Source organism: Trichechus manatus, unplaced genomic scaffold, assembly GCF_000243295.1.
Source record: "Trichechus manatus latirostris isolate Lorelei unplaced genomic scaffold, TriManLat1.0 scaffold00037, whole genome shotgun sequence".
NCBI lineage: Eukaryota > Metazoa > Chordata > Mammalia > Sirenia > Trichechidae > Trichechus > Trichechus manatus.
Genome location: NW_004443973.1, coordinates 14,602,087 through 14,617,189, shown reverse-complemented (window position 1 = coordinate 14,617,189; position 15,103 = coordinate 14,602,087). Strand labels below are relative to the sequence as shown.

At 39.5% G+C, this 15,103-nt stretch overlaps 1 protein-coding gene across 1 annotated transcript in view; it reads left to right on the top strand.

The window, feature by feature from the left end:
• Window positions 1-10,130, top strand: part of KLHL23 (kelch like family member 23) — a 15,256-nt gene extending 5,126 nt beyond the window's left edge. Inside the window, exons 2-3 of the mRNA XM_004375535.1 lie at window positions 1,878-2,030; window positions 9,820-10,130. Coding sequence (XP_004375592.1) covers window positions 1,878-2,030; window positions 9,820-10,130 — 464 coding nt within the window. The remainder of the gene's footprint in view (window positions 1-1,877; window positions 2,031-9,819) is intronic.
• The last annotated feature ends 4,973 nt before the right edge of the window (window positions 10,131-15,103 follow it).

Here is a 15,103-nt window from a genome sequence, read left to right as displayed (position 1 = left end):
AATGGGCTCAAGCATAACAATGATTATGAGGTTGGTGCAGGACTGGGCAGTGTTTTGTTCTTTTGTACATAGGGTCACTATGAGTTGGAACCAACTCGGCCGTACCTAACAACAACAACAACTTGCCTCTGTGCTTTTCCCTCCATCTCCAAGGTGCCCTTCTAACTCAGATAGGTGACTGATAGGTAGATAGATAAATATAAACTACCATCAGGTCGATTCTGACCCTTGTCGACCTTATGAACAATAGAATGAAACATTGCCCAATCCTGCATCATTCTCAAGATTGCTGGCATGTTAGAGTCCATCATTGTGGCTATTGTGCCAATCCATCTCACTTAGGTTTACCTCCCTGTCATCGATTGAATTGTGTTCCCCAGAAATATCTGTCAGCTTGGCTAGGTCATGATTCCCAGTATTGTATGACTGTCTACCATTTTGTCATCTGATGTGATTTCCCTATGTGTTATAAATCCTATCACTATGATGTTAATGAGATGGATTAGCGGCAGTTATATTGATGAAATCTGTAAGATTAGATGGTGTCTTAAGCCATCTCTTTTGAGATATAAAAGAGAGAAGCGAGCAGAGAGACATGGGGACCTCATACCACCAAGAAAGAAGTGCTGGGAGTACAGCGTGTCCTTTTGACCTGAGGTTCCTGCATGAAGAAGCTCCTAGACCAGGGGAAGATTGATGACAAGGACCTTCTTCCAGAGCTGACAGAGAGAGAAAGCCTTCCCCTGGAGCTGGCGCCCTGAATTCGGACTTCTATCCTACTAGACTGTGAGAGAATAAACTTCAGTTTGTTAAAGCGATCCACTTGTGATATTTCTGTTATAGCAGCACTAGATAACTAAGACATTCCCCCTTGCTGGCTCTCTATCTCACCAAACATGATGTCCTCCTCCAGCAACTGATCTCTCCTGATGACTTGTCCAAAGCAAGCTAGTCGGACAGTGTTCTGTTGTGATCCATAAAGTTTTCATTGGCTAATTTCTGGAAGTAGGTTTCCATACCTTTCTTCCTTATCTGTCTCAGTCTCAAAGCTCTGATGAAACCTGTCCACCGTGGGTACCCCTGCTGGCATTTGAAATACCTGTGGCATAGCTTCTAGTACCATAGCAACACGCAAGCCACCACAGTAGGACAAACTGACAGACAAGTATGGCCTTCTAACTTAGGTCCTCAGTACTCTCCTGGGAAGTACCTAGCTCTTTTCTGCCTTGTGTCCTTTTCAGTCCCTCCCTTTTTCTTTTTAAAAACCTTAACACTCCTGCTGAGTTAAGTCCAGATTACTTAGTTGGACATCAGGATCCTTTACTATATGGCTTCAAGTTGTCATTCCAGCTTTAATTCCTACACAGCCACCCCGTGTGCCACGTGCTGTGGTCAAACTTGACATTGCCAAGTGAGCCTTTGTGCTTGCATTTTCCTCTGCTTAGAATGGCTTCATGTCACTTCTACCTGCCAAAGTCCTAGCTACCAAGGACAGGTCAAATCCTGCCACCTCCATTAAGCCTGCCATGATTTCCCTAGACAAAAGCAATGCCTCTTTGCTCTGAACATTCACAACAGTTCATTTGTTCCTCTTTCATAGTACTTCTTCCATTCTGTACTTTGTGTTCTAATTATCTGTGTCTGTCTCACTCTCTCTTAAAAGGGCATAGATTCTTTGAACACAAGGAGTCTTTCTTTTTCTTCCTTATATCCCTTATAGCACCAAGCCCAAAGCCTTGCATCTACTATCAATAATAACAAAAACAGTAATAAACTTAGCTCAGTATTTGCTGCAAGAAATATTGAAAGAACACAATAAAATATTTTTTTAAAAAAGTAAAGATCAATCTAAAGGTGTGATTTTAATTAACACACAGGCGTGGGAAATGCTACTGCCTGTGTCTTACATGAAGTTATCTACATCATTGGCGGCCACTGCGGCTACAGAGGAAGCTGTACCTATGACAAGGTTCAGAGCTACAATTCAGATATCAATGAATGGAGCCTCATCACCTCCAGTCCACATCCAGGTAACAAAATGTTGTTTAAACAGTACTTGACCATGGTACAACTTATCAGCATAAGGGATAGCTAAAAATGGGCTGGAAATAGAAAATGCTAAGTTTATGGTAGAATACACATAGATTAATTAAAAGGCTCAAAATATTCATATATCCATATAATTAGATCATGTCCACAGGTATTTTCCTTGATGTCTTTACATAACACACATTTTAAGTCTGTGTGGTTAACAGTGGTTTTCCTTTTTTTCACTTAGGTTCATTTTATTTCCTATTCCTTTGTTATATGCTTTCTTTCACTTACTGCATGCATTACATAAAACACCAATTTTTATAGACACAGTTAAACAGCACTAGTCAGCCTATCAAATAATCAGAAGAACACCTGTTGATTGAAGTTCAGCGGGAGATGGTTTCCTCTTTTATGCTTGTTCTTCCTTGGCTTCAACAACTACTAAGCACTCACTCCTCCAATGTGCAGAACCCTATGTTGGCCTTGCCTTAACAGTCATAAAGGGGACATGTTGTCTGCCCAAAGGAGCGGTCTGCCTTCAGTGAGTTCTTTTGTTCTTTGACATGTCTCTTTGTGAACAGCTTAGAGGAAAGCATAAGATATAGCCTGTTACAGTTATGCCATGTTCTTAAATTTATTTTTGTTAGCAAAGATTCATATCACCATATTAGTTTGAATCATTTTCTATATAGCATCAGCTTCCATGTGGTTAAAAAAAAACCAAAAAGACCAAAACTTACTGCCATTGAGTCGATTCTGACTCATAGTGACTATATAGGACAGAGTAGAACTGCCCAATAGGGTTGCCAAGACTGTAAATCTTTATGGAAGCAGACTGCCACATCTTTCTCCCATGGAGCGGCTGGTGGGTTCGCACCACTGACCTTTCAGTTAGCAGCCAAGTGCTTAACCACTGTGCCACCAGGGCTCCTTTCTGTGTGGGTTACTGGAAGGTATAATTGAAGTTTACAAGCTGAACCATCTGTAAGTAGTAACAATAGCTAACCTTTTGAGCACTTGCTATAGGTGAGGTGGCACTAGCTAAGTACTTTGCATGTAATATTATTTTCAATCCTCACTACAACACTGACAGTGGGTATCATTTACCCCCATTTTACGTATTCGGAAAGGGAGGCTTAGAAAGGATAAATAACGTACCCAAGGTTACACAGCTTGAAAATGGTAGAAACAGGATTCAAATTCAGGCAGACTGATTTATGCTGTAACCACTAAGCTGTGTGCCTCCTTAAGTGAGTGTTAGTGTTGTCCAGGCTCTCCTGCTTTTAACCAGTGCAGCTCCTTCCATACCACACTTCCCAGATCTCAGATCAGTGTTCGAGTGGAGCACACCTAAACTTGGTGTTGCATTTTCATGGGCCACATGCTTTGCATAGGAAGAGACTTGCTGTCCTGACCATGAAGACATCCTTGGAATTAGTAGACTTTTTTCTGCCTTCTAAGAGCCCAGATGTGTTACCCCAGACCCCCCACCATTTCTGTTGTGACCAGTGGAAGGTCATAGTAACAGCTCATGTTGTTTATTGAGTTCTTGTTATATGTTAGGCACTATTCCAATGATTTTATATGTCTTAATCTACTTAAACATTACAGTAATCCTATGATCTAGGTACGGTTAGTAAATCATTTTAAAGGCCGCTGAGGTACAGATTGATTAAATAAATTATCCAAGGTTAGTCAGCTAGTGCTTGTTAGAAGTGAGGTTCAAACCTAAGCAGTCTGGCTCAGAGCCCATGCCCTTAACAGCTACACTATTTTTATCTCACAGGAGCCTCATGTTAACTAACCTTCTGAGTTAGATATTACTCTGCCTCTTTTGGGGACAGGCTTTTCTTTACAAAGAAAATCCAATATATGAAAAGTCAGATTAAAAAATTAGAGAGCAGTTAGTTACATTTTAAATTGAACATACATTTCATAAAGTGGCCCCTTTAAAAAAACAATTTGTTACATAACATTCAAGTTGCATGTAGCTTGTTAACTACTTGGAAGAGTCTAAACATCAGTAAATCTTAAGGCAAAGTATTAAAAGGTGTGGCAAATTGAAAAGTCAATCAGAAATAAATATTACAGTATAAATCAATGGGAACACATAATTCCACTTATAAAATTTTGATTCACTTTGAACTTCCTCCGATGTGGAGCCCTGGTGGCACAGTGGTTGAATGTTTGGCTGCTGACCAGAAGGTTGACAGTTTGAATCCACCAGCTGCTCCTTGGAAACCCTATGGGGCAGTTCTACTCTGTCCTATATAGGGTTGCTATGAGTCGGAATCAACTTAATGGCAGTGGGTTTTTTTTTTTTTTTTTTCCTGATGTAATGTGAAAAACAGAAGTATCAAACCTAGCACCCTACATGGGTATGTTCGGTTTGGCTCCCACAGTGTTGAAAATATTTAATTGGCTTGTTACCAATATTTTATAACTTGCAAGAAGGTGGATATTAAGATGGTTGCCATACACAGTGATGTTGATGCTAGTTCTGTAAGTATGTTTTTTTTTTAATTGTTGTAGTTTAAGTGAAAGTTTACATTTCAGGTTAGTCTCTTATACAAAAATTTATACACACATTGTTATGTGACCCTAATTGCTCTCCCTATACTGTGACAGCACACTCCTCCTTTCCACCCCAGATTTCCCATATCCATTCAACCAGCTCCTAACCTTCTCTGCCTTCTCATCTCACCTCTGGACAGAAGCTGCCTGTTTAGTCTCATGTATATACTTGAGCTAAGAAGCACACTCTTCATGAGTATCATTTTATGTCCCACAGTCCAGTCTAATCTTTATCTGAGGAGTTGGCCTCAGAAGTTGTTGTAGTTCTGGGCTGATAGAGAATCCGTTGTTACCAATATTTTAAAATCAGGAGGTTTCAAAACAGAAGATCATGATTTCTGGCCTTTAGAAAGAGTGGAAGATCTGGCAACCTTGGACCTATATTCCTTCCTGGCAGCAATCCACTGAGGCCAAGTAGTGGCTGTCCCCTTAAGATGAGTCTTGTATGCTCCATTCACCACTATCTCTCTACCTTCTCATTGTATCCTAGACCTAGAGGGAGGGCATATGCTGCTGTTGTTCTTACCCCTATCGTGCTTCACTCAGCTGTGTCATCTCCTTAGCCCTTGAAGGCATTTGGAACTGCATCTCTGAATTATAGGAAGGTATGCTTATGCACTTAGAGCACCTCCTGAGGAATGTAAAATGTCAGTTTTGTGTAATCTTATGAATATATAGCTTAGACCGTGAGGAAATGACTACTGGTATTTATTATTTTTTTAAATAATATTTTATGTGTTCTCAGGAAGGTTTACACAGCAGCTTAGGTTCCCATTCAACAATTTCTGCATAAGTTGTTCAGTGACATTGGCTACATTTGTCACAATCTGTGAACATTCTCATTATTTCCGTTCTGGTCGTTCCGTTTCCATTAATCTAGTTTTCCTGCCCCCTTACATTCTCATCTTTGTTTTAAAGTAATTGTTGACTGTTTGGTCTCATATAGGTGATTTTTGAAAGGAGCACAGTACTTATGGGTAATATTCATTATTTTTTGAACCAATTTGTTATTTAGCTACAAGGTGACCTCAGGGTTTAGTTTTGGTTCAGAGTTTGAAGAATATCTCTGGGCAGTAGTCTCTAGTCTCAGCCAGTGCGGTAGGCCGGTTTTTTTGTTTGTTTGTTTGTTCGTTTGAAGAAATACGAGGTTCTGTTTTACATTTTTTTTCCATCCTGTCAGGGTCTATCTAGTGTGACCCTGATTAGAATCAGTGGTGGTGGTACTCGGGTACCATCTAGTTCTTCTGTTTACTATTACTTTTAAAAAGAAATATTAATCTGTTTAAGTGAGGCAGCTTTGTATAGTTGAAAATATGAGACCATATAATCCCATTACATTCAAGATAGCATTTATTGAGATCTTCCATTGGGGAAGTTACTATTCTAGTTATGGAAGACACATAACATGATTAAGAGCTAGTCTCCACTGCCACAGGAACTCAAAATCTAGTAGAAAATATATGTATATAATGGAGTGCAAGACAATCTTTAGTAAGTTCGAAACAAACAAGTGCTATTGAAATTCATGATAGAGAGCTTGAGTCTATTAAGGAGGATCTGGCAATCTTTCAAAGTCCCTGGGTGATGCAAATGGTTGGCACTTGGCTACTAACCTAAAGGTTGGCCATTCAAACCCACCCAGTGGTGCCACAGAAAAAAGGCCTGGCGATCTGCTTCCATAAAGATTATAGCCAAGAAACCCCTGTGGAGTAGTTCTACTTTATAACACGTGTAGTCGCCATGAGTCAGAATCAACTTGATGGCAACAGGTTTTTGGCAATGTTGGGAGGCTTTCAGGGGTAGGTAGGCTATGGTCTGGGCCTTAAAGATGGCTACAGTAAGAAAGGGTTGAGGAAGGGTGTTTCAGTGAAGGAAGAATTCACTGAAAGTGTATTCTAGTACCTGGGGGTAGATGTATATGAATGGAAAGTAAGAGGGTAGAATGGGAAGTAGGAGAGTTAAGTTGGGGAACATTATAGAGGGCTTTGAAATGACAGCCTAGAGAATTTAGTAAAAATGGAGAACCATAAAAGATTTCAGAGCAGGAGAATCATGTGATCAGCTCTAGTTTTAAGAAGAGAATGCCTTTTAGAGTGGACTGGAAGAAAAACAAGGCAGGGAGATCTCCTAAGACTGTGGTAATGAACCAGGTAAGAAATGCTAAAAGCCTGGAGAAGCAGTAGAGTAGAGAAGGGGACGAATGTGAAGAGTGTTATAGATTCGGCAGCTGGTTGCCACCTTGGCTGATTGGATATAGGAATGAGGGTAGAAAGGAGTTGACAATCATTCTACGGTCTCTGGCAGGTTGACTAGGAGGATGGGGAGCATGGAAAGAGGAGCTGATGGGGAGGGAGAAGTGGAGAGATGAGTAGTTTAGTAGTTAAATGTGAAGGACTCAGAAGAGCTGTACAGCAAGCAATGGAAAATACGGGTCTGGAGCTCAGGAGGAAGAATGTGGCTAAATATAGAGCTCTGGAAGTTATTTGCTTGGAGATGATGGTTCTGGGCATGGGGATGAATGAGATGTTTTGAGGGGGTGGGACGAATAAGGACTATGGGCAAAATCTTGGCAGACAAGATTAAGAGAGGAGCTGAGGAAGAAGAGTAAAGAACAGGGAAGAAGTAGTAAGTGATAAAGGAGAAGAACCTGTAGAGAGCAATGTTAAGTGGGGGAGTGTATAGTCAAGTGTCAAGTCTTAGCTCTGCCATTTGTTTACTTGCCTAACCTTGGGCTGTTGGCATTACTCCAGTAGAATAAGGAAGTTAGACTAGATAAGCTTTACAAGTCCTTTCAATGAGAGAAAGCTTAGGAAAAATTTTGTAAATCATTTCAATGGATATTGAATATTGAAAAACATTGTAGTTGCCTCGGAATTCCTGTATCACTCTGTTCATATCACTCATGTAACTGAACACAGACTGCCATGTATTTATTTATATTTAATGTTTGTATGTAAAAACTCTGAACAGTGACAGATGTTGTCATTCCTGTGCTTAATTTGAAATTTATTCATTCACTTGTTCATTCATTTATTTGTACAACGGATGTTTGCTGAACACTTCCTATGTACTATGTACAGTGCTAGCAGCTCAACAAATAAGACACAGTTTCTTAGCCTCAGTAGCTTAGTGAAATTGAACAAAAAGAAAAAAAGGCCGTTTTAGCTGAGGAAGAAAAAATTCTCCTCGACAAAACAGCAATGTGTCGTATTTGGGTAATGGGGAGAAACAATTAGGAATCACTTTATTTTAATCATTTTTACTGCAATAGGAAAATTGAGATTGGTCTCTTAGCATAAGATTCACAAATTGAGGATTGTTTGTAAACTTTGAATAACTTAGGAGAAGCATAGTAATCTCATTGTTGAATCACTTACACCAGCTGATAAAAATTTAAACCATTATTAATTTTCACAATAACCATTTGATGAAATGATTTGTTTAATTTATATAAATAGTGTTTTGCAAGTACTTGAAACAACTAAATCCTGTAAAAATTCTACATGTGTATAACTGGAAATTAACAAATGGTTTCTCAGTAATAAAAGAATTCTTATTTTTTTGAATATCAGAAACTTGAGAATAATAGTACATAGAGTCAAAGTGAAAATACTTCTCTTTTGAGACTTTTCTTTAGACTTCAAAACTTAAGACAGCAAGAACTTTACTGATAGGCAGTTGTCTACCATCCTTAAAGGAGAGACTGCATTTTTGATCTTACATTCTCTTTCTTTCTAAAGAGGGAGCTTATATGCTTTTCTTCCACACGATAGTGTAGGCATACGTTGGGGCACAGAGGGTACAAGTTCATTCATGGATTCAACACTTATTGAGTTGGTACATTGTGCCAGGTACTTGCCATTCTCCTATTGGGAATAGGGCAGTGGGCAGGACACAGTTCCTGTACTACTGAAAGGGGGAGAGAGGGACAAGAAACAAACATATCAGAAAACGAGAAGTGCCATGGAGCAAATTAAAACAGGGTGATATGATAGAGATGCCTGACTGGACACTTGAGGTTGGATAGTCAGGGAAGGCCCCTCTGAGGGGTGACAATAAGATGAGACCTGAATAACAAGAAGGAGGCAGCTATGCACAGACCTACAGAAGGAAGACTTCCGGGTGGAAGGAACAGCTTAGCAAGGGCCAGCTAAATCTTTATTTATTCACTGTAATGTAAATGCCACTGACAAATCCTCCTCTTCCTTTAGGCCTGCAGTGCAAAGTATTTGTAGTTTTGTGGTTGATGTTCCCAGAGAAGTGAACTAGGAGGCTAGTCGTAATGTTAGAAGTGGGGACTCAGAAGGAACAAGACTGGGACTAGGGTGAGGCAAGTGAGACGCCTGAGACACAAAATTTAAGGAGTCACTCTGAGAGTGAAGGCCTCCGTACGTTTTGTACCCTAGGTGCCTCACTTGCCCCACCCTAGTAACAGCCATGGGAAGATGAGAGAGGAAATGAAGTTGTGAAAGTTTGTGGCGCCCTTGAAGAGCCAGCAGGTTTGGATGTGAAAAAAGAGAGGACGGAAGTGAGAAAAACTAAAACAGCCTAAGTGCTGACCCCTAGAGGCAGTCTCCCTGCCCTGGCGCCCTGATCTTAGACGTCAGTCCTCTGTCTTTGGGTACCTTTGATAGATTCTTAGGGTAATAGTTTTGTGCTAATCTGGTTGGTTGTATGTTTCTCTGACTTCTTGTGTCCTTAACTGGACCAGCGGTTGGAGAGAGGCCAGCAAGGTAATCCTGTGTGGCACCTGTGGCAGCAGACACCAGCGATTGCCTGCTGCTGGTTAGAGGAATAGCATGCTAAGACCTGAAGGAACCTATACCCGTTACCTAGTACATCTCTCTGTAAGAAGGACCCTACTGCTTCCGTCTTTCTCAGATATGTGCTGAATCAAAAAGCATCTGTGTGAGAGAATTCCCAGGAGAGTGGGTGGTCTGAGGATGAGTTCCTCTCTGGCATCATGCACAACCAACTTAAGGATGACCTGCGGGGTAATGGCAGTGTGGCTGGAGCAGGTAATCTGAATCAGGTGGCAGTGAATGGATTTTAAGCCACAGTGTTGCGGTAGTGTGTGCCAGAATCAACATGCCACCAATACTCTGTTTTTGCATGCTCAATTGTAGAGGAGTATTTACATCACCTCGCTACAGTATTTCTTTTGTTTTATATCCTAATAAAAATTTGCTTTTTTTTCTTTTCTTTTAAAAGAATATGGATTGTGTTCAGTTCCATTTGAAAATAAGCTCTATCTAGTTGGCGGACAAACTACAATCACAGAGTGCTATGACCCTGAACAAAATGAGTGGAGAGAAATAGCTCCCATGATGGAAAGGAGGATGGAGTGTGGTGCCGTCATCATGAATGGATGTATTTATGTCACTGGAGGATATTCCTACTCAAAGGGAACGTATCTTCAGAGCATTGAGAAATACGATCCAGATCTTAATAAGTGGGAAATAGTGGGTAATCTTCCAAGTGCCATGCGGTCCCATGGCTGTGTTTGTGTGTATAATGTCTGATCGAATCCACAGAAATGACTGGGTAATCGCTGTTTTGCGGTATATAGTAAAAAAGGATTTTGAAGTCCCTAACTTGTTATTGTGGCCTGGCACGTGGTAGAGGACTGGTAAATTTTAATTCCTAACCCTCACTGTACCCCCAAATCCAGTGATTAATGGTTAAGAAAAGTCTTATGTATATGCAGTTGAATCAGTGGAGTTATTAACCCTAAAATCTCTGCTTTTTAAAGCTAATATGGAATATTGGACATGTGGTAAAAGGTGAAATACCTTTGTGGTGAATCTTTTCCTCCTGGTAGCATCAACACTGGGTGTAAGTCAAAATCAGTCTATGGACCAAAATGCCTCTTATGACCCTGTAAAGTAACAGACAGTGTATATCAAGGTTCTGTTTAGCTAGCAGAATTTGAAATTTAAAGAGGTAATCTTTTCTGCCTCTACAAAATCAACACTTCAAAAAACACACACATTTTTTTGCCTTTAGAATTATTTAGAATGTGGACTGACTAAGTCTAGTTTATTTTTCTTTGTAGTGTATGTAATTTATTGTTATTTTTCTTTATTTACTGACCACCAGAGATTTACAAAATGCTTGAAAGTTCGTTACTGTTCAAGAGTTTACAAACTAAATTTAAAAGAATGGCAAATCTGAAAAATTGCAGAAAAAATAGTCAACACTTGCTGATGTTAAGGGCTGTGTTTAATTTTCAGCTCTGATGTAAATTGTTGGTTTAGTTATCTTTAGTTTAAGCATGTTAGAAATTTCTTTATTCTTAATTGTAGATACATGTTCACATATAAAATCGAGTTTTAGAGCTAGAAAGTATGTAGGACAATTGTGATATAGTAAAAAATACATTGATGAGGGTCAAGAAATTTGAGTTCAGTTCCCAGCTCTGCCACTAACTAGGTTTTTGACTTGGGTTGAGCCTCTGATTTAGAGCTTCCTAATCCATGTGAACTGGCACTGTGGGTCATAGATGCTCCTAGATATGGATTCCTTCAGCCCTTGGAGTGCCCAGAGGGAACTTGGGTGGATGGAGCCTCTGGGCCAGAAACACCTTTGTCCATTTACCCCAGCATGCCTACCATATCACTTTTCATGTGTGCTATAACATTGCTTATGTTAACTCACCTAAACTTTTAATAATCTGTGAGACCATCTATTCCAAACTCTTCATTTTTTACAAAGAGACCATAATTATATTTAACTTTAAATGCTGAGGTTTAAAACTACATAACACTTCTGATTTTTTTAAAAAAATTTTGGAAAGGAACTGTTGAATGCACTCACTTCAGATGTTATTTTAAATAGGTATAACCCTTTGGGAATACAATATGGTACTACATAGCAAGAGCCATAAAAATGACCGTGTCCTCTCCCCCATTATTTCTACTCCTAGATTTTTAACCTAAAAGACTAATTCAAGGGAAAAAAAGGTAAATGCATGAAGATGTTTATGTCTGTATTATTTGTGATAGCAAAAATTTGAAATACCTTTATGTCAAGAAACAAAGTAGGCTAATAAAAATAGTGAAGTATTATACAGCCGTTAAATTATCTGGAAGACTGTGTAGAAACATGGATGTGTTTATGATGATGGTAAGTAAAATAAGCACAATACAATATAGTGTTCACACTATTATTGTGACTTTGTAAAATCTTTATGCATGTGGTTATATGCAAAACTGAAATTCATTGTGTTAGTATAGGGGGATAATGAATGATTTTTAATTTATTTGTTTTCTTTAATATTACTTTGTGTTTTCAGTAAAAGTAAATAAATACACTGTATACATGGTAAACCTATTTTGGGCCAACTGAGATGAAGGACAGTCTGAATTAGTGAAACAATTGAATTACAAACTATTTCAAATGTTTTTTATTGCTCTCAAGAACATTTAGCATTAATGCTGGGTCAATAATATCTTGCCCAGTAGTGCTTTGGGGAATCTCTTCTGTGGAACAGATGAAAGCAACTATAATCATCCTCACCTCCTTTTAGCTTATCTAAGTCCTATAAAATCCTGAGTCAAATCTAACCTTCTCTGGAAGTTCTTTCCTGACTATTCTAGCCACAGTAAAACTCCCATTGTCACATTTACAAAGTCTATCATTTATATGTGCATAGTGTTTCTCCTGGCTAGAATTGTGATCATGGATCACATTTTAATATTCTCAAAGTCTAGCATTTCATACGTATATCCACCATAGTTTTATTTTTTGAATGATAATGGCATTGATTATTTTTACAGAAAAGCATTTCAGAGGTGTTTGAAAAAACCAAAACCAAACCTGTTGCCATTGAGTTGTTTCTGACTTATAGCAGCCCTATAGGTGCTTAGGGGGTCTTAAAAATAATTTGTGATCAGAGATGTTTAATTTGCAGCTCTCTTTTCTATTAAATTCTTTTTTGCTTTTGGTTTTTACATGGAAGAAAGGATCAAGTAAGATAAACTAAAAATAAATGATATCTTAGTTATCTAGTGCTGCTATAACAGAAATAGCACAGGTAGATAGCTTTAACAAACAAATTTATTTTCTTACAGTTAGAGGGCTAGAAATGTGAATTCAAAGCACCAGTTCAAGGGCAAGGCTTTCTCTGTTGGCTCTGGATGAAGGCCCTCGTCTCTTCAGCTTCTGCTTTCTGGTTCCTTGGGAATCTCTATGTGTCTTGACGTCTCTTTTCTACCATCTCTGCTTGCTAGCTTATGTTTTAATCTCTTTTATATCTCAAAAAAATTGACTCAAGACACACCCTACACTAATCCTGTCTCAATAACATAACAAAGGCAACCCATTCCCAAATGGGATTATAACCACAGGCATAGAGGTTAGGATTTACAACACATATTTTGGGGGGACACAGTTCAATCTGTAACAAACAAAAAGTATTTTTCTGAAATTAAATGCAAACCATTGCTTTGAGAGGTGAACACTATTTTAAAAAATAATGAAAATTGTGGACATGCTTTCAAACATGTCTTAATTAAGATGAGTGTCAGTATCCAAATTTTAAAAGTCACTGTTCTGAGACTTCCAGCAACATGGCGCTCTAGGCAGAAGCACCGCACCATCCCTCCACAACAAAGATCCGAAAAACTAAGCCAAACAGAGAAAACAGCAATCCTGAAACCCTAAAACATCAAATGAAGAGATAAAGAACTCAGCCAGGCACCAAATGGAGTGAGAAACTGACAGAGAGCAAGGAGAGATTCATGCAGAGGTCCCCTATCAGCTAATACAGCATGGATCTGCCATCTTGGACTCTTATCAGAGACCAGCAAATAGGCAGTGCAAGAAAGCAGCTTCACAGAGTTTCAAGCAGGAGACAGAACAACCGGTAACTGGTGATATACGCTTTCCCACCCCCCACCCCTCTTTACCCCAACTCGCCCTGCTCTGCTTCCTGTGGCCACAGTCTCTTGGCCGGGAAGCACCAGCTGCTTGGATTCCTCCTACCCGAACTGGCCAACTCCCTGAGTGCCATTTGTTGGCTACTGGTGTTACTTTTTTCCACTTCTTTTAATTTCTTCTTTACCTCTCACCACCTCCCCATCCTCTCGCTCAAATACCTGGCTCCGTGTGCCATCTTTGCTTTTTCCTAAGGGGCTGCGAAGCTCCATTCAAGTGTGGAACTGCTTCCCGGTCTGTGCTGCCACGCTGGTGGGATCCTGGGGCTTTTTTGTTTGTTTGTTTCGAATTGTTTGTTTGTTTTCTTTTTCTTTTCTCGAGTTGGGAGCCTGTTCTGGCTGGGCAGTGCTATGCGGCTTGGGACCTACCCTCTCAGCTTGCGCAGAAACACAGAGAGATCCCCGAGGGCATTTCTTTTTTGTTTTTTTGTGGGCTTTTCTTATTCTTTTTTTTTTTAAATTTGTTTTGTTTTCTTTTCCCTCTTTTTCCCTTTTTGTCTTTCTTCATTACTCAGTTTCTTTTCTCTCTATACCTTCCTTCTCTTCCTCTCCCCTGAATACCTGGCACTGAATACCTCTACACCTTCTAGCCAGGCTGTACTTCAACACCTGGGAACATCTTCCCCAGACCTCGTAGCCACACCAGTGGGATCCCTGGGAGCTTTGCTCTTCTTTTTTCTTTCTAATTTTTATTCATTCTTTTTTTTTCTTCTTCCCCTTTTTGTTTTTCTCCATTTCATAGTTTCTCATCTCTCCATTCCGACGGCAAGCTCCCCTGCCACTCTTTTTTGTTTGTATGTTTTTGGCTCCTGTTCCTGTCTCCTCTTTCCCGTACCCATCTTAGTTCCACATGTCACAATCTCCCCCCTCCATCCTACCTATCTGCACCGTGTGCTTAACATCACACCACCAAGCAGCACAGGCATGGCCTACCAGAACCTGCCCTGTACTGATTACTGACATGCCCTGGTGGCTGTAGTCAGTGCCACAAACAAACCATCCCAGCAACTCCTCTTCGTCTAGACCTGCCCTGCTGTACCATATCTGAGCGACTGACCCTGCCAATTGGAGAAGGAGGCAAAAAGTATCGTGCCCACAGACAAGCAAACAACAAAGAACACACAGCCTGCCTACTCAGACATAGCCAAATAAAAGGAAAAGGACAAAACAAACAAATCTACAATCAATAAACAAGAAAAATAACTACTGAATGCCCTGAAGACAGCAGACAATATCAAAACATTTACAAAAACAGGACAGGATGGTTCCCGTAGGCATCCAAAATAAAACACCAGATGTCTTTCCAGTAGAAGAAAAGACAACAGAACTACGTGATAGGGAATTCAAATCTCTAATACTCAGAATTATCCAAGAGTTGAAGCAAAAAGCAGACAAAAATGAGGGGAAAAAAAGACAAATTCATGTAAAATGCAGACAAATTAATGGAAAATACAGACAAAAAAATGGAAGAATTCAGGAAAATAATGCAGGAACAAAATGCCAAAATAAATTCACAACTACAAATTATACAAAAACAACAATTAGAAATCCAAAAGATA